Below are 19,573 nucleotides of genomic sequence, written 5' to 3'. Positions count from 1 at the left end.
ATGGAGTCTATTGTTACTCTCTTGCATGTAGTAATGGCCATCATCAGTTTGTCCAGTACAAATGGGACTTTGTGTACCCTGCAAGCAGAGACTGAACAACAGAAACTTTTTAAGGATGGTGATATCATAATTGGAGGGATTTTCCCCTTTCATAGGGGTTGGGAAAACACAGATGCGTCCTATATTGTGAAACCATCACCAATGAACTGTGTGAGGTAAGTAGCAAGACAAAGTTTTTCATACATAGAAAGAACATGTATTATTATAAATAGTAGTTTCTTTTTAACAAAGAATATAGACATATAATGCTTGTATATGTCATCCTTAAAATTTCTGTCTTTGTTTTTTTCCCCCTAATCCAGTCTTGATCTCAGATCTTTCCAGTTTTCACAGTCCTTGATCTTTGCAATAGAAGAGATCAACAACAGCTCCTCTTTACTCCCTGGTGTCTCACTGGGTTACAAGGTCTATGACACGTGCGGTTCAACGGGTATGGGCGTTAAAGTGGCTATGGCACTTATTAATGGAAATGAGAACTCAACCTTGAATGAGCAATGTGCAAAGCCAGCACAGGTGCAAGCCATAATTGGTGAGGCACACTCATCGATATCAATGGCTATTGCAAAGAGTGTTGGACCTTTCAGCATTCCCATGGTAAGTGTTTACACAATTGTTATTAATAAATTTTAAAATGTTACAAGCTTTAAAAAGTAGTAAAAAGATCACAAAACTTACCTTTAATGTTATGTATAGGCAATATGTGTAATGATGAAAATAAATAAATAAATAAACTGACATGTCTGTGTGAATCTGCTTTTAGATCAGTCCTTATTCCACCTGTGAGTGTCTCAGTGACAAAAGGAAATATCCCTCATTTCTGCGCACTATTCCCAGTGATTACTACCAGAGCAGAGCAATGGCAGAGATGGTCAAGCAGTTTGGCTGGACCTGGGTGGGCGCAATAAGAAGAGATGATGATTATGGTAATAGTGGAATGGCTGCATTCACTGAAGCTGCAGAACAGCTGGGCGTTTGTTTAGAATATTCACTTCCATTTTTTACAACCTACTCACGAGAAAAAGTGCTGAGAATAATCCAGCAGATCAAAAGCTCTACTTCTCGAGTGATTGTAATATTTGTCCCTGATTGGGACTTGGAGATGTTGCTGAATGTATTTTATGAGCACAACATTACTGGATACCAGTGGGTGGGAACTGAAGCTTGGATCTCTGATTCAACTGTAGCCAGACTGGATAAGCACAAAATACTGCAAGGAGCCATCGGGCTAGCAATACCCAAAACAACAGTGACGGGTCTGAAGGAATTCATACTGGATATAAATCCACTGAAATCTGCAGGCAGAGACATTTTTACTGAATTCTGGGAGACTTTGTTTAAGTGCAAATATTCAGCGCAGAATGACTCTAAAGAACAATCCGTGTGCACAGGCCAAGAGAAACTGTCTGAAATGGAAAATGAATTCACAGACATGACCCTGATGCCCATATTCAGTAATATATATAAAGGAGTGTATGCTGTAGCCCATACTCTACACAGCCTTTTTGGGTGCACACAAACATGTCCTACAAAGAAGCAGCCTGATCCTTTCACTGTAAGTTAAAAGTCTGGTTGGCACAAGCTTGTAGCAATTTAGAAAAACTAGAAACAAACAAACAGAATTGTTTATTTTATGGAGTAGTAATCTATTTCAGTTTTTTGTAATTTAAATTTACATTTCATTAGGTTCTAGAACATCTGAAAAGAGTGCGCTTCAAAACTAAGGAAGGCGAAGAAGTTTATTTTGATAAAAATGGTGACCCTGTGGCAAAATATGAAATAATAAACTGGCAAACTGTTGAAGATCAACATGAGTTCGTCACTGTAGGACTTTATGACTCTTCTTTCCCTGCTCACAGTCGATTATCAGTAAAAATGGCCTCTATTGTATGGGCACAAAATACAAATCAGGTACAGGGACAAAACTGCACTTTGGTCTCAATCATGCACAATTCATTGAAGTTTGAATATTCTGTAGAAAATAAATGCTTTATGGTTATAAAATATTTATTTTGATCATAGGTGCCAGTGTCTGTGTGCAGTGAGAGCTGCCCTCCAGGCACCAGGAAGGCTGTGCAGAAAGGAAAGCCTATCTGCTGCTTTGACTGTATACCATGTGCTGAAGGAGAGATCAGTAATATGACAGGTACAAACATCCACAAAAGCTGAAGCAATTACTGTTGTAACTACAAAATACTCTAGAATTTCAGTCTGAACTGTTTAGAAGTTTAGGAGTCTAGAAAAAAGAAGACAACAGCATGATTATGTAATTCCTTCCATTATTTTCCCTCTTTTTCTTATTTATGTTATTTATCTCTTTCTGATAGACCTGATTAAATGTGAACGATGCTACCAGGACTTCTGGTCAAATCCACACAGGACTGAATGTATAAAGAAAGAAATTGAATTCTTGTCATATGAGGAAACGATGGGAATTCTGCTAACAGCTGTTTCAATTACTGGTACATTTATGACAATAATAATAGCCATTATATTTTTTAAATTTAAAAATACCCCAATAGTCAAGGCCAACAACTCAGAGCTGAGTTTTTTATTACTCTTCTCTCTGGCTCTGTGTTTCCTCTGCTCACTTACTTTCATTGGTCAGCCCTCTGAGTGGTCCTGTGTGTTACGTCACACAGCGTTTGGGATCACCTTCGTCCTCTGCATCTCCTGTGTTCTGGGGAAAACAATAGTGGTGTTAATGGCCTTCAGAGCTACACTTCCAGGCAGTAATGTCATGAAATGGTTTGGGCCTCTACAGCAGAGACTCAGTGTTCTTGCTTTCACTCTCATACAGGTCCTTATTTGCATTCTTTGGTTAACAACATCTCCTCCTTTCCCCTTCAAAAATATAAAGCACTACAAGGAAAAGATCATTCTAGAATGTCAGTTAGGTTCAGCAGTAGGTTTCTGGGCTGTGCTGGGTTATATTGGACTTTTGGCTCTTCTGTGTTTTGTTTTAGCTTTTTTGGCTCGAAAGCTGCCTGACAACTTTAATGAAGCCAAGTTCATCACATTCAGCATGCTCATATTCTGTGCAGTATGGATCACCTTCATCCCAGCTTATGTCAGCTCTCCTGGAAAGTTCACTGTAGCTGTGGAGATATTTGCCATTTTGGCCTCAAGCTTTGGTTTGCTGTTCTGCATCTTTCTCCCAAAGTGTTATATAATCATACTAAAACCAGAAAAGAATACTAAAAAACAAATGATGAGTAAAGTGCCAGTTAAGTAAGCTGCATGTTTACTGTAAAAATGACTTTGTATAAAGCACATGACCCTTACTACTGAATCCTAATTAATTTCCTTTTCAAATTTACCATACAAGAGTTTATAAAACATCCTGCATAATTCAATCTTCAAGACGTGAAGAAAAGAAATAGTGATTTGATGTGAAAATATCGTAATCTGATTTTTTTCTCCTCTTGTAAAGATGGTCTTTGGTCACAATATCTGCAATATATTTCATTTCCATTTGCTATATAAAATCCCTAGTGAACCTGCCCTTGTCTTCTAAACGTTTAATATTTAAAGACAATCATTTTAACAGGGCTAAACCTGAGAAAATTGTTAAATAAATAAATAAATAAATAGTTTGGGTACTGTTTTACCTTGCATCCTCCATGTACTTCTCCACCATTAATACATTTAAAAAACATAAGTTTAAGGCCAAAATTTTATTTCAAATGTATAGTAAAATAATGTTTCAGGCATCACACAATATATCTGAAACCATTTCATGTGATAGCTTTCTGAGATGTAACTTTTAGAGGCATTAAAATCTTTGAAAGTCTGGTTCCTATCACCACCATTGTAAACAATCCTTAACTGGCAGGTTTTCTGAGAATGGTATACTTCACATTAGATTGCTCTGAATGACTGTCTTTTTTTTCCTTGCCATCAAGTGGGAAAATGTCTGAGAACACTTATGAAAATCTACCAGAGAATCAGATGAACATAATGGCAAAGGAAGGAAGAAGACTTTCATGGGTTTAAATGAGTCACTGATTTTCAATTTGAATTCATATTTGTGAAAATCTGTGTAAATTAAACTTTTAAAATATGATTCACTGATTTTTTTTTTTTCCTAGAAAAAAAATGTAATGAGCAATAAATGTATGTCCACTTTGTTACTTGAAGCCTGATCATTTGTTCCAAAAACATTGAGCCAATCAATCTTTTGCTATAATTTAGTATTTAAGTAATTTTTAGCAGTAAATTAACAACACGCTAATACTATAAGCACAAACTATTTTTACTGCATTAAAATTCATTATTAAAATTATATTATTAGTATTAAAATTACAATCAGTATATAATAAGATGTGTTAAAATCAAAGTCAAATAGTTTAAAATATTTATTTTTTTCATAACTGCTTCATAAACACTTTTCACATCACACATTTTATAGAGAATGAAACAAAGACATTTTTAAGGCCAGTTCAAGTTTCTCTCCTCTTCACAATAATTAGTGGTTCAAATTCAGGTCAAACCACCTTCATAAGCTTTCTCACGAATCCTCCATTGTTGGCTTGTATTTTGTATGATTGAGAATATACAAGTTAGCAGAGGACGCCGTGTTGTCTAATTGGGAAGTCAAAGAATATATGTAAGCCAATATGAAAACAGTGCTACAGAACAGTACAAGCTAATGATGCAGACAGTCCTCCACATTGATCTCTAGAGAGTATCTGTACAGCTGACCTGTACAGTATTGAGACATTGATGAAAGCTAAGTTAACCCGAAGCAACTGCAAAGCTTTATTCTAATAATGAAAAAGATTAAGAACATTAAAACATTAAGGAAAAAAATAAACAAAAAAAAAATACAATTAATAACAAAACTGCACAAAAAGAAACAGGAAAGCACTATGAAAAATAGTAAGTAAAAAACTGGCAAAAGAGATAATGAAGCCTACTTCTATTAGATCAGTGCTGCTCACATCAGAAAGTCACACCTCCTTTAACTGTGGCCCAGCAGGGTAACATTACCATAGGGGATTTGCTTTTTCCATCTGTATAAATACTACAAATGCTTCACATTCAACTTTTAAAACATCAGACCTTGCACACACTCAATCATTATCTCTATTAATTTATTGGAAATCCACATGGATTCTATCTTTACTCTCTTGCATGTGGTGATGGCCATTATCAACTTTTCCAGTACAACTGGGAACTTCTGTAGTCTGAAAGGAGAACCTGTGTATCCACTACTTTCAAAGGATGGTGATATCATAATTGGAGGGATTTTTCCCTTTCATAGGAGCTGGGAAATTACAGAAGTGACCTATGTGGTCAAACCATCACCACTGAATTGCATGAGGTAAGCAGAAAGACAAAATGACATTTTCATATAATGTATAAATATTTACTCCGTTAAATACATACATTACACAGTAGAAAGAAAGCATTTATTTGTCACAATTAAAATGTCTGTATGTATATATATATATATCTTTTTTTTAATCCAGTCTTGATTTCAGAGCCTTTCAGTTTTCACAGTCCTTGATTTTTGCAATAGAAGAGATCAACAACAGCTCATCTTTACTCCCTGGCGTCTCACTGGGATACAAGATCTATGACTCATGCACTTCCACGGCTATGGGAGTCAGAATGACTATGGCACTTCTTAATGGAAATGAAAACTCAACATTGGATGAGCCCTGCACAAAGCCAGCACAGGTACAAGCCATAATTGGTGAGACACAGTCATCAGTATCAATGGCTATCGCAAAGATTGTCGGACCTTTCAGCATTCCCTTAGTAAGTATTTAATAACCACAATACTAAAATATTTAGCATAAAAAACATAATAATAAAACATATATAACAAAGTATTACAACTAATAAAAAAATATTCAGAATCCTTTCAGAAATTATCCTTTTAATGTTAAAAGTAGTTACAATCTAGCAAAATAACTAATTATTACCTAGCATAATTTCATCCCTGCCATATGTGTTTTTAGATTTGTCCTTATTCTACCTGCGAGTGTCTCAGTGACAAAAGAATATATCCCTCATTTTTGCGCACGATTCCCAGTGATTATTACCAGAGCAGAGCGCTGGCAGAGATGGTCAAGCAGTTTGGCTGGACCTGGGTGGGCGCAATCAGAAGAGATGATGATTATGGTAACAGTGGAATGGCTGCATTCACTGAAGCTGCAGAACAGCTGGGCGTTTGTTTAGAATATTCACTTCCATTTTTTACAACTTACTCCCCAGAAAAAGTGCTGAGAATAATCCAGCAGATCAAAAGCTCTACTTCTCGAGTGATTGTGGCATTTGTCACTTACTGGGACTTGGAGATTTTGCTGAACATATTTTATGAGCACAATATTACTGGATACCAGTGGGTGGGAACTGAATCTTGGATCTCTGATTCAACTGTAGCCAGACTGGATAAGCACAAAATACTGCAAGGAGCCATCGGGCTAACAATACCTAATACAACAGTGACAGGTCTGAAGGAATTCATCCTGGATATAAATCCACTGAAATCTGCAGGCAATGCCATTTTTACTGAATTCTGGGAAGCTTTATTTAAATGCAAATATTTAGTGCAGAATGACTCAGAAGATAAAACCATGTGCACAGGCCAAGAGAAACTGTCTGAAATGGACAATGAATTCAAAGACTTGTCCTTGATGCCCATTTTCAGTAATGTCTATAAAGCAATATATGCTGTTGCCCATACACTGCATAACATTCTCGGTTGCACGAAAAAATGTCCTGCAAAGAAGCAGCCAGATCCTCTCACTGTAAGTTTAAGCACAGAACGTCAGTACATGCAAGTAGCACTAATTCAGAAAAATCTGGCAAAATAATATACTTTAAAGGAGAAGAAAGCATGAATCTCTTTAAAATTGTATACCTTAAACTTGGTTTTATTGTCAGTTTCTAGAACATCTCAAAAAGGTGCACTTAAAAACCAGAGAAGGTGAAGAAGTATATTTTGATAAGAATGGTGACCCTGTGGCTAAATATGAAATAATAAATTGGCAAACTACTGAAGATCATCATGAGTTTGTCACTGTTGGATTTTATGACTCTTCTTTCCCTGCTCACAATCAATTATCAGTGAAAATGGACTCTATTGTGTGGGCACAAAATACAAATCAGGTACAGGGACAGAATTTGTTTGGTCTCAATAAAACACACATTTTTCATAAGTCTGTAAAATCTCCATGAAATAGTTTTCATTTTTAGGTTATTAAACATTTTTTGTCCATAGTTGCCGGTGTCTGTGTGCAGTGAGAGCTGCCCTCCAGGCACCAGGAAGGCTGTGCAGAAAGGAAAGCCAGTCTGCTGCTTTGACTGTATACCATGTGCTGAAGGAGAGATCAGTAATATGACAGGTACAAACAATCACAGAAGTTGGAAAAAAAAAAGAAAAATTACTGCTGTAATAAAAAAAAAAAAAAAAAATTCTAGAACAGTAGTCTGAACTTGTATCAACGCGATTCTTCCTGTTTTAGGAGACAGAAGAAAATGGTGATATTACATGCAGTGCTTTCCGTCAGTTATGATCCCTGTGCATCTAACATCTTTCTTATTCATGTTATTTATCTGTTTCTGACAGACTCCATCAAATGTGAACAATGCTACCAAGACTACTGGTCAAATCAACACAGGAATGAATGCGTAAAGAAGGAAACTGAATTCTTGTCGTTTGAGGAAACGATGGGAATTTTGCTGACAGCTGTTTCAATTATTGGTGCCTTTATGACGATAATAATAGCAATTATATTCTTCAGACACAAAAATACCCCAATAGTCAAAGCGAACAACTCAGAGCTGAGCTTCCTGCTGCTCTTCTCTCTGGCTCTGTGTTTTCTCTGTTCACTTACTTTCATTGGTCGGCCCTCTGATTGGTCCTGTATGCTGCGTCACACAGCGTTTGGGATCACCTTCGTCCTCTGCATCTCCTGTGTTCTGGGGAAAACAATAGTGGTGTTAATGGCCTTCAGAGCTACACTTCCAGGCAGTAATGTCATGAAATGGTTTGGGCCTCTACAGCAGAGACTCAGTGTTCTTGCTTTCACTCTCATACAGGTCCTTATTTGTGTACTTTGGTTAACAACATCTCCTCCTTTCCCCTTCAAAAATCTAAAGCACTACAAGGAAAAGATCATTCTAGAATGTCAGTTAGGTTCTGCAGTAGGTTTCTGGGCTGTACTGGGTTATATAGGGCTATTGGCTGTACTTTGCTTTATATTAGCCTTTCTAGCACGGAAGCTGCCTGATAAGTTTAATGAAGCCAAGTTCATCACATTCAGCATGCTCATATTCTGTGCTGTTTGGATCACCTTCATTCCAGCTTATGTCAGCTCTCCTGGAAAGTTCACTGTAGCTGTGGAGATATTTGCAATTTTGGCCTCAAGCTTTGGTTTGTTATTCTGTATCTTTCTCCCAAAGTGTTACATAATTACATTAAAACCAGAAAAGAACACTAAAAAGGAAATCATGGGTAAAGTGCCAGCTAAGTGAACTGCACTTTTACTATTAACCTATTTTTAAAAGGCATATAAGCCATATAAGGCATCAAATTCTCAAAGTCTTATCTATTTTGTATTGTTTTCTGATGTAACTTATAAATATCAAATCTACCTGAGGATCATCTGAACATGAGCTGCGATGGATGAGAAAAGATTTAAAATAAAAATAAAATAAAAACAAAAATCAGACCATTTGTACAAATGCCTCATCATGGTCAATATCACGTGATGCTAGCTAGCCGACATAACAGATATGGCAGTTGGCACTTTCCTCCGAGCGCGTTCAGCTGTCCTGTGACGCGTGAGCGGCAGTTCGAAAAGAAGCGGTGGCTGGTTTCACAGGTCTCAGAAAAAGCCTGTACTAACCTTCACCCTTCTAGCGTTGGTAGCATCGTGTGATCAGAGGAGTCTTACATAGCAGGTGGAACTGGAAACGACTAAATTGGGGACAAAATCGGGTAAAAAAAAAAAAAAAATAAATAAAAAAATAAATTTCCCCATTGTGAGACTAATAAGGGTCACAATCTTAAAAGTGATGTCCCTATTTATTTGTTTAAACAACTGAACACACGTGGCGTATATTGAAAATGAAACTTTATTGCAGTTGTTGATGAATGTCATATCGTTGTGATTTTGTCTCTCATGTCACACTGCATGTGCAAAATGAGCCTTACTTTAGTTTTGTACTGACAAGGCAAACCTAAGGCTCACATGATAAACTCTGAGGTTTTGTTTCAAATAATAAAATTTTGTGTGAACTCCCGCAACCCAGGAGGATAAGCAGTTTAGATATTGTTTGTGTGTGAACAGTCATTGTTATTTTATTTATGTGACCCTTATCAGTCCCCCAACAGGGAAATTTCACCTCCGTGAAGTGAAACACCACATACACACTAGTGTAGTGCACACTAGGGGACAGTGAGCACACTTGGCTGGAGCAGTGGGCAGCTCTATTCACAGAGCCTGGGGAGCAGTGAGGGGCTAGGTGTCTAGTTTGAGGACACCTCAGTCGTGTACTGTCAGCTCTGGGGCTCAAACTGGCAACCATCCAGTCACAGGGCCAGTTCCCTAACCTCCAGCCCATGACTGCCTCCCTTTTACTTATTTTTTTCTTTTTTTGATTATGAAAACAAGGTTTAACACTAATCTTCCGAGAGCTACGAAAATTTTCGTAAGGGAAACCAGCGACCATGTAGCCCACTCCCCTGCTGTGAAGCGATTAACGCCCATTGTCTTGGTAATGATATGGAGTGCGGTGGAAGTGGAAACCCCCCATGCCCACAGAAAGCTCCTACAGCTCCCAAAGCACCTAACATGACACAACTTGAAGGTGAACTTCAAGTTACAACCCGAGTGTATATGTTACCGATCCGACAGCGCGACGGAGAATCTGTAGAATCGTGTTTCAAAAGTTATAATTCAAGGGCGCGTAGTAGCGACGGACAGAGCAGTGGCGATTTCTCTAAGACTGCAAGGGAAGCTCAGCTTGCCCTAAAATGTCAAATATGTTCAGTTGTGTTAACATTTCATTCACTACAAATGCGTTAAAAGCTGAGTGTCTTTTCACTTCAACAGGACCGCTCATTCAAACGGGACGTTTTTTTCATTGCTTCGAAACTCGCCGCTCATTGGATAAATGCCACGATTTTGTCCCGCCCCCGAACGCAGAGCGTCTCTGTGGTGAATGGAGCTGTGGGCGGGTCTGGACGCGGAGCTTCTGCAAAATGATTGAAGGATCAGACGAAAGGCTGAATCCTGTTTTGATTGACAGCTATTTTTACCCATTTACGTCAAAAGACAAACTGCAACCCATTTCTTGGCGTTTACTTGGTGAAATTACTTGTGCATTTCCGTTGTTCATTGTGTACATACTCCTAGTATTTCCTTGTTTCAGTTTAACATAATTTCAACATTTCCTTGTACGAGTTTAATTTCGTTTCGTTAGTTTGTTCAGTCAGTCGTTCATACTGTTGGCAAGGTCGAAGTGAACTAGCCAGCAAACAAGGTTCACACACAGAGCTGCTGTCTCAGTCCTCCTCTGTGAATTAACATAATAAAGGGTGATGTATGGTCCTGCTAATTGCTGGCAAGAAGGAGGGGTGATGTCCTGAGGATCTTGAAATCTCAGGAGGGCTAGTGTTAAGTCAAGGCAAGTCTGATTATTAGCAGAGGTGTGGCAATTATTTGACACTTTATGACAACCTCTCTCACTACTATCTAGTCTGATCTTAAATAACAGACTATATTTAGACCTGTAGCAGGGAAACAATATTATCTGTTACAGTGGCAGTTACTTTTTATAACAATATGCATTCTTTGGTTGTTTTTTTTTAAGCTGATCTAAAAATAAAATAAATGTTTCTTAAAAAAAAGATATTTTACTTTGATTGAACTTTGAATGTCACAATCTCAAAATGAGATTTTAAATAAAAAGAATTTGATTCACAAGAAAAAATCTAGGTTCGTTTATCACATGTGGTTCTTCAAACAAACAAAAATGTTCATTCTTTGGTGCCCCTTTCTTCTGCAAATGTCTAACGTATATTGATACTTTTTGCAAATTTCAGTATGGTGACAACACTAATGCAGAAGACCCAGAATAGCAAAAGCAGTTGCCAAAACTTAGGTGCCTGATGTGGCCATTTTAAAAGTTGCACTATGTAAGATCTGAGGATTTGGAGGCCTCTCTAGTGGATCAATGTAATTGCATGTCCATCCATCCATCCATCCATTATCTTCCACTTGTTTGGGTCGCGGGGGCAGCATCCTAAGTAATGAGGCCCAGACCTCCCTTTCCCCAGCCACTTCCACTAGATCTCCGGGGGGATTCCGAGGCGCTCCCAGGCCAGCTGGGCAATATAGTCACGCCAGTGTGCCCTGGGTCTTCCCCGGGGTCTCCTCCCGGGTGGACTTGCCTGTGTCACCTCCCAGGGGAGGCGTCCAGGAGGCATCCTAACCAGATGCCCGAACCACCTCAGCTGGCTCCTCTTGACATGGAGAAGCAGCGGCTCTACTCCGAGTCCCTCCCGGATGACCGAAACTTCTCACCCTATCTCTAAGGGAGAGTCCAGACACCCTGCGGAGGAAACTCCTTTACGCAGCTTGTATTCGCAATCTCATTCTTTCAGTCATTACCCAAAGCTCATGACCACAGGTAAGTTAAGTTAATTAAGTGATACTTTTTTGATTCCACAACTGGGGAAATTCCACCTCCGCATTTAACCCATCCGTGAAGTGAAACACCACATACACACTAGTGAACACACACACTAGGGGGCAGTGAGCGCACCTGCCCGGAGCGGTGGGCAGCCCTATCCACAGCGCACGGGGGGCAGTTGGGGGTTAGGTGTCTTGCTCAAGGAGAACCTCAGTCATGGACTGTCGGCCCTGGGGATCGAACCGGCAACCTTCCGGTCACAGGGCCAGATCCCTAACCTCCAGCCCACGACTGCCCCAAGGGAAGGGTGGGAATGTAGATCAACCGGTAAATCGAGAGCTTTGCCTTATGGCTCAGTTCTTTCTTTGCCACAACAGACCGGTAAAGAGCCTGCATCACTGCAGACCCAGCTCCAATCTGCTTGTCAATCTCCCGCTCCCTTTTACCATCACTCGTGAACAAGACCCCGAGATACTTAAACTCCTCCACTTGAGGCAAGAGCTTATCCCCGACCCAGAGAGGGCTCTCCAACTTTTTCCACCTGAGAACCATGGCCTCGAATTTGGAGGTACCGATTCTCATCCCGGCCACTTCACACACGGCTGCAAACCCGATCCAGCGAAAGCTGAAGTTCACGGCCTGATGTCCTCAATAGGACCACATCATCTGCAAACAGCAGCGATGTGACCTTGAGGTCACCAAACCAGACACCCTCCATCCCCTGACTGTGCCTAGAAATTCTATCCATGAAAATTATGAATAGAATCGGTGACAAAGGGCAGCCCTGACAGAGTCCAACTATCACTGGGAAAGAGTCTGACTTACTGCCAGCCATGCGAACCAAACTCCTGCTTTGTTTGTACAGGGCCTGAATGGCTCGTAGCAAAGAGCCATGTACCCTGTACTCCCGAAGCACCTCCCACAGAATACCCCGGGGAACACAGTCGAATGCCTTCTCCAAACCCACAGAGCACATGTGGACTGTTTGGGCAAACTCCCATGAACTCCCATGAACCCTCCAGATTCCTGGAGAGGGTGAAGAGTTGGTCCAGTATTCCATGACCAGGGCAGAACCCGCACTGCTCCTTCTGAATCCGAGGTTCAACTATAAGCCGGACTCTCTTCTCCAGTACCCCTGCATAGACCTTACCAGGGAGGCTGAGGTGTATGATTCCCTTGTAGTTGGAACACTCTGGCCCCCCTTTTTAAAAAGAGGCACCACCACCCCAGTCTGCCAATCCAGTGGCACTGCCCTCGATGTCAACGCAATGTTGAAAAGGCGTGTCAGCCAAGACAGCCCCACAACATCCAGAGCTTTGAGGAACTCCAGACGGATCTCATCCACCCCTGGAGCCTTGCTACCAAGGAGCTTTTTAACTACCTTAGCGACTTCGGCCTCAGTAATGGACAAGCCTATTTTTGTGTCCCCAGACTCTGCCTCTTCACAGGAGAACATGTTGGTGGGATTGAGTTGGTCCACAAAGTATTCCTTCCACTGCCCAATGACGTCTTCAGTCAAAGTGAACAGCACACCATCTCCACTATATACGGTGCTAGTGGAACACTGCTTTCCCCTTCTGAGTCGTCTGACGGTTTGCCAGAATCTTTTCGGAGCCGACTTAAAGTCACTTTCCAAGGCCTCACCAAATTCCTCCCACACCCGGGTTTTTGCCTTGGCGACGACTGAAGCAGCAGATCGCTTGGCCTGTCGATACCTGCCAGCTGCCTCTGGTGTCCCACAGGCCAACCATGCCCGGTAGGACTCCTTCTTCAGTTTGATGGCATCTCTCACCTGGGGTGTCCACCACCGGGTTCGAGGATTACCGCCCCAACAGGCACCAACTACCTTGCGGGCATAGCTACAGTCAGTCGCTTCAACAATGGAGGAACAGAACATGGCCCATTCTGAGTCAATGTCCCTCACCACCCCCGATATCTGGTCAAAGTTCTGACGGAGGTGTGAGTTGAAGATCAATCTGACAGGTTCTTCTGCTAGACGTTCCCAGCAAACCCTCACTATACATTTGGGTTTGCCTGGTCTGACCGGCATCTTCCCCCACCACCTGATCCAACTCACCACCAGGTGGTGATCAGTTGACAGCTCAGCTCCTCTCTTTACCCGAGTGTCCAAAACACATGGCCGCAAGTCCGATGACACGACCACAAAGTGGTCAAAATCATTGAACTGCGCCCTAGGGTGTCCTGGTGCCATGTGCACTTATGGACATCCTTGTGTTCAAACATGGTGTTCACGATGGACAAACTGTGGTTCAGATCAGAGAGGCCATTCCTCCCAATCACACCCCTCCAGTTCTCACTGTCATTACCCACGTGAGCGTTGAAGTCCCCCAGTAGGACAATAGAGTCTCCAGGAGGAGCACTTTCAAGCACCCCTCCCAATGACTCTAAGAAGGCTGGGTACACTGAACTGCTGTTCGGTTCATAAACACAGACAATAATCAGGACCTGTTCCCCAACCCGAAGGCGTAGGGAAGCTACCCTCTCGTCGACTGGAGAAAACCCCAACATAAAGGCGCCGAGTCGAGGGGCTTATGAGAGAGCCCACACCTGCCCGCCGCCTCTCACCATGGGCAACTCCAGAAAAGAATAAAGTCCAACCCCTCTCAAGGAGATTGGACCCACAGCCCAAGCTGTGTGTTGAGGTGAGCCCGACTTTATCTAGCCGGTATCTCTCAACATTGCTCACCAACTCAGACTCCTTCCCCGCCAGTGAGGTAACATTCCAAGTTCCAAAAGCCAGTTCCAGCAATTGAAAAAAATACAGATTGCTCCTTTAAATAATGAAGTGATTATTATGCCTTCTTTGTGTTTTAGAGTTTTAATCAGCATTTGTGGATGCAGCAATGAACTGTTTTTCAGACCGTGGTTTTCAGAAGTGTTCCTGAGCCCATGCAGTGATTTCCACCACAGAATCATGTCTGTTTTTAATGCAGTGCCACCTGAGAGCTGAAAGATCATGGCCAGCAAATACTGGTTTTTGGCCTTGTTCCTTGCATATATAGATTTCTCCAGATTTTCAGAATCCTTTAATGTTATTATGTACCACAGTTAATGAAAAACCCAAGTTCTTCTGCTATTTCATGTTGAGAAGAGTTATTCTTGAGTTGTTGCACTATGTGCTCATGCAGTATTTCACCTCATCTTTACTTCTGACAGCCTCAGCCTCTGTGGGAAGCTTTATTATACCCGATCATGTTACTGACCAGTTTTTTTTCTTTTTCTAGCATTACACAACTTTAGCAGCCTTTTGTTGACCCTGTCCCAACTTTTTTGGAATGTGTTGTCAGCATCTAATTGCTGCATATGCAGCATCTAAAAATGAGCATGCAGTTTTTCAAAAAAGAAATCATTTCTCAGTTTCAACATTTGATATGTTGTCTTTGTATTATTTTCAATGAAATAAAGGATATAAAGGATTTAAATGATTTGTACATCATAGAATTTAGTTTTTATGTACAATTTGCATAGCATCCCAACTTTTTTAGAAATGGGGTTGTAAAGATATAAAACAAGGTTTGAAAAAAAATGGGATCTGGACACCACACTTTAGTGAGTTCTTTTGGTTAAATTAATTTATTTAATTATGTTTCACTTTGACTCAGTAATGCTACCTCTTTTTCCGTTTTAACTTGACATGATTCTACTTTAAACAATATAGTGGTCATTTATATACAACTTTCTGGAGCCCTGGAGCATCAGTGAACAGACACAGGCTCACTGGACAGGATCGAATCTGACAAGTGTGTGTTAAACAAAACAGGTTAGCACAGAAGGCTGTTGGTGCTGCAGGGGAGGACATAGGAGCAACAGCCTTTTCAGGCCTTTTCAAGAGATACATGCTTTTCAGTCAATGATCTTGTCTATTTATTCTGGGTTCAATAAAGATACTGCATTTAATATTGGTTGATGGTTATGAAGTATACCATATACCTATACCTAGCAGGTTGTGATCTGGTGTGGAGTAGCTAAACACAGAGTTAGTATGCAAGGTCAGTATACAGGCCTTTTCTGGAATACATAATGTCAAACAAAGCCTCTGTAGAGCACTCTCCTTAATGAACTCTAAATGAACAGCTAAATGAGGGGCCTAATCACAACTGATTCAGTTTACATTGTGTATACTGTGTGTCATTTGTTTTAAGCAATAAAGCAGTATGTAATATATTAATGTATTCTTTTACATTCTTCTAAGACTGATTAGATATTTAGATATTTAACTAAAACAAATATGATATAGTAATACAGACATACAGAAAATGCAAAAACATGTCTAAGAAATCTGCACAAAAAGAAACAAGAAACAAGAAAGCACCAAAAATAATTCAAAGGGGGAAAAAAATACAGGGCATAGAAACAATGAGGCCTAACTCTTTCAGATTAGTGCTGCTGACATCTTAAAGTCACACCTCCTTTGACAGTTGCTAAGTAGTGTAACATTACCGTAGAGAATTTGCTTTCTATTTTTATAAATACAACAAATCCTTCCTATTCAAGCAGTTGAAACCCCAGACCTTGCACACGCTCAAACATCATCTCTACTCTATAGCTGAATGGGTGGATGGAGTCTATCTTTACTCTTTTGCATGTGGTAATGGCCATCATTAATTTTTACAGTACAAACGGGACTTTCTGTAACCTGCAAGGAGAAGCGGTATACCCAACAATTTCTAAGGATGGTGATATTATAGTTGGAGCAATTCTCCCAATCCACCAGACTTGGAAAATCACAGACGTATCCTACACAGACAAGCCTTCAGCCCTGGATTGCATGAAGTAAGTGCCAAGACAATTAGATATGAATGACAAAATGAATTTGTATTATTTGAAACAGCTACTTAACAAAAAACATGTAATGCTTGTATATGCAATCGTTAAAATGTCTGTCTATATCTGTTTTGTTTTGTTTGTTTTTTTTTCCTTATTCAGCATTGATTTTAGAGACATGCAGTTATCACAGTCCTTGATTTTTGCAACAGAAGAGATCAACAACAGCTCTTCTTTACTCCCGGGTGTTTCACTGGGCTACAAGATTTATGACACATGCAGTTCCACCACTATGGGAGTGAGAGTGGCTATGGCACTTATTAATGGAAATGAGAACTCAGCCTTGAATGAGCAATGTACAAAGCCAGCACAAGTGCTAGCCATAATTGGTGAGACCCAGTCATCAGTGTCAATGACAATTGCAAAGAGTGTCGGACCTTTCAGCATTCCCTTAGTAAGTACTTATGCATTTTATAACAAGGAAAAGCGTATTAATTATGATGAAAGTTGATACATGATAAATAATAATAACGATAATACATATTTGACACTTGCACATTATCCCTGACATACTGACAGATTTTATGTGTAAATCTGTTTTAGATTAGTCCATATTCCACCTGTGAATGTCTCAGTGACAAAAGGACATACCCCTCATTTTTGCGCACTATTCCCAGTGATTATTACCAGAGCAGAGCACTGGCAGAGATGGTCAAGCATTTTGGCTGGACATGGGTGGGCGCATTAAGAAGAGATGATGACTATGGTAACAGTGGGATGGCTGCATTTACTGAAGCTGCAGAACAGCTGGGTATTTGCTTAGAATATTCCATGTCATATTTTAGAACTTACTCACAAGAAAAAGTGCTGAGAATAATCCAGCAGATCAAAAGCTCTACTTCTCGAGTGATTGTGGCATTTGTCACTCATTTAGACTTTGAGATTTTGCTGGATGTATTTTATGAGCACAACATTACTGGATACCAGTGGGTTGGAACTGAATCTTGGATCTCTGATTCTACTGTAGCCAGACTGGATAAGCACAAAATACTGCAAGGAGCCATCGGGCTAGCAATACCCAATACAACAGTGACGGGTCTGAAGGAATTCATTCTGGATATAAATCCACTGAAATCCACAGGCAGTACCATTTTTACTGAATTCTGGGAAGCTTTGTTTAAGTGCAAATATACAGTGCAGAATGACTCCGAAGACACAACAGTGTGTACAGGAAAGGAGAAACTGTCTGAAACTGACAATGAATACACAGACATGACCCTGATGCCTTTTTTCTGTAATGTGTATAAGGGTGTGTATGCTGTTGCCCATACCCTACATGACCTACTTGGCTGCAAGCAGACATGTCCTACAAAGAAGCAGCCTGACCCTCTCACTGTAAGTTAAAATTCTGTTTAGGAACAGATCTTAAACTAAAAGCAGCATAGCTTTGGCACAGGTGTCTACCACTAATCTGCAAAAATGCAGTGTTTCTATAGAGATGTTAGTGTAAATTCTTTCAGATGTTGTAATGACTTTTTTCAATTTCTTCAGTTTCTAGAACATCTGAAAAGGGTGCGCTTCAAAACAAAAGATGGTGAAGAGGTTTATTTTGATAAAAATGGTGACCCTGTGGCGAAATATGAAATAATAAATTTGCAAACTGTTGAAGATCACCATGAGTTTGTCATGGTTGGAATTTACGACTCTTCTTTCCCTGCTCACAATCGATTATCAGTGAAAATGGCCTCTGTTGTGTGGGCACAAAATAAAGATCAGGTACAAGGACAGAAATGCGCTTTGGTCTCAGTAAATCAAATTAATTTACCGGTAAAATATGTAAAAAAGTATTTTGTTTCTTTGGTGATCAAACATTTACTCTGATAACAGGTGCCGGTGTCTGTGTGCAGTGAGAGCTGCCCTCCAGGCACCAGGAAGGCTGTGCAGAAAGGAAAGCCTATCTGCTGCTTTGACTGTATACCATGTGCTGAAGGAGAGATCAGCAATATGACAGGTACAAACATTCACAAAAGCTGATTTTTGTGTGTATATTTTTCCATGTTTTAGGAGATAGAAGAGAAAGGCCACATTATATGTAACATACCCCTTTAATTACTTTTCATTGTGCATCTAACATTTTGTTATTCATGTTATTTATCTTTCGTTGACAGACTCCATTAAATGTGAACAATGCTACCAAGACTTCTGGTCAAATCCACACAGAAATGAATGTGTAAAGAAGGAAATTGAATTCTTGTCATATGACGAAACTATGGGAATTTTGCTAACGGCTGTTTCTATCACTGGAACATTTATAACAATAATAATAGCAATTATATTCTTCAGATACAAAAATACACCAATAGTCAAAGCGAACAACTCAGAGCTGAGTTTCTTATTACTCTTCTCACTGGCTCTGTGTTTCCTTTGTTCACTTACTTTCATTGGTCGGCCCTCTGAGTGGTCCTGTGTATTACGTCACACAGTGTTTGGGATCACCTTCGTCCTCTGCATCTCCTGTGTTCTGGGGAAAACAATAGTGGTGTTAATGGCCTTCAGAGCTACACTTCCAGGCAGTAATGTTATGAAATGGTTTGGGCCTCCACAGCAGAGACTCAGTGTTCTTGCTTTCACTTTCATACAGGTCTTTATTTGTGTACTTTGGTTAACAACATCCCCTCCTTTCCCCTTCAAAAATCTAAACTACTACAAGGAAAAGATCATTCTAGAATGTCAGTTAGGTTCTGCAGTAGGTTTCTGGGCTGTGCTGGGTTATATTGGACTTTTGGCTCTACTGTGTTTTGTTTTAGCTTTTCTGGCTCGGAAGCTGCCTGATAAGTTTAATGAAGCCAAGTTCATCACATTCAGCATGCTCATATTCTGTGCAGTTTGGATCACTTTCATCCCAGCTTATGTCAGCTCTCCTGGAAAGTTCACTGTAGCTGTGGAGATATTTGCCATTTTGGCTTCAAGCTTTGGTTTGTTATCCTGCATTTTTCTTCCAAAGTTTTACATAATCATAATGAAACCAGAAAAGAACACTAAAAAGCAACTTATGAGTAAAGTGCCAGTTAAGTGA

At 40.1% G+C, this 19,573-nt stretch overlaps 2 protein-coding genes and 1 pseudogene across 2 annotated transcripts; all 3 read left to right on the top strand.

The window, feature by feature from the left end:
• LOC108434051 (extracellular calcium-sensing receptor-like) lies at positions 1–3,292 on the top strand. Its single transcript, XM_017708965.1, has 6 exons — positions 1–215; positions 363–654; positions 821–1,612; positions 1,744–1,968; positions 2,080–2,203; positions 2,385–3,292. The coding sequence occupies exons 1-6, from the start codon at positions 1–3 to the stop codon at positions 3,290–3,292; spliced, it is 2,556 nt and encodes an 851-aa protein (XP_017564454.1).
• Positions 3,293–5,168: 1,876 nt separating this feature from the next.
• Positions 5,169–11,511, top strand: LOC108434091 (annotated as a pseudogene).
• A 4,780-nt stretch (positions 11,512–16,291) lies between these two features.
• LOC108434050 (extracellular calcium-sensing receptor-like) lies at positions 16,292–19,573 on the top strand. The gene is made up of 6 exons (XM_017708963.1): positions 16,292–16,506; positions 16,660–16,951; positions 17,101–17,892; positions 18,049–18,273; positions 18,385–18,508; positions 18,666–19,573. Exons 1-6 carry the CDS (start codon positions 16,292–16,294, stop codon positions 19,571–19,573), a joined length of 2,556 nt encoding a protein of 851 aa, XP_017564452.1.

This window comes from Pygocentrus nattereri, chromosome 7 (genome assembly GCF_015220715.1).
Source record: "Pygocentrus nattereri isolate fPygNat1 chromosome 7, fPygNat1.pri, whole genome shotgun sequence".
Lineage (NCBI taxonomy): Eukaryota > Metazoa > Chordata > Actinopteri > Characiformes > Serrasalmidae > Pygocentrus > Pygocentrus nattereri.
This window is presented reverse-complemented; position numbering and strand designations above follow the sequence as displayed.

Excerpts from the sequence above, each read along its gene's own strand:
- LOC108434051 (XM_017708965.1), top strand. The coding sequence starts at position 1 with ATGGAGTCTATTGTTACTCTCTTGCATGTAGTAATGGCCATCATCAGT. Across the intron at positions 655-820 it reads GACCTTTCAGCATTCCCATG|ATCAGTCCTTATTCCACCTG; the intron begins GTAAGTGTTTAC and ends ATCTGCTTTTAG. Across the intron at positions 2,204-2,384 it reads AGAGATCAGTAATATGACAG|ACCTGATTAAATGTGAACGA; the intron begins GTACAAACATCC and ends TCTTTCTGATAG.
- LOC108434050 (XM_017708963.1), top strand. The coding sequence starts at position 16,292 with ATGGAGTCTATCTTTACTCTTTTGCATGTGGTAATGGCCATCATTAAT. Across the intron at positions 17,893-18,048 it reads AGCAGCCTGACCCTCTCACT|TTTCTAGAACATCTGAAAAG; the intron begins GTAAGTTAAAAT and ends CAATTTCTTCAG. Across the intron at positions 18,509-18,665 it reads AGAGATCAGCAATATGACAG|ACTCCATTAAATGTGAACAA; the intron begins GTACAAACATTC and ends TTTCGTTGACAG.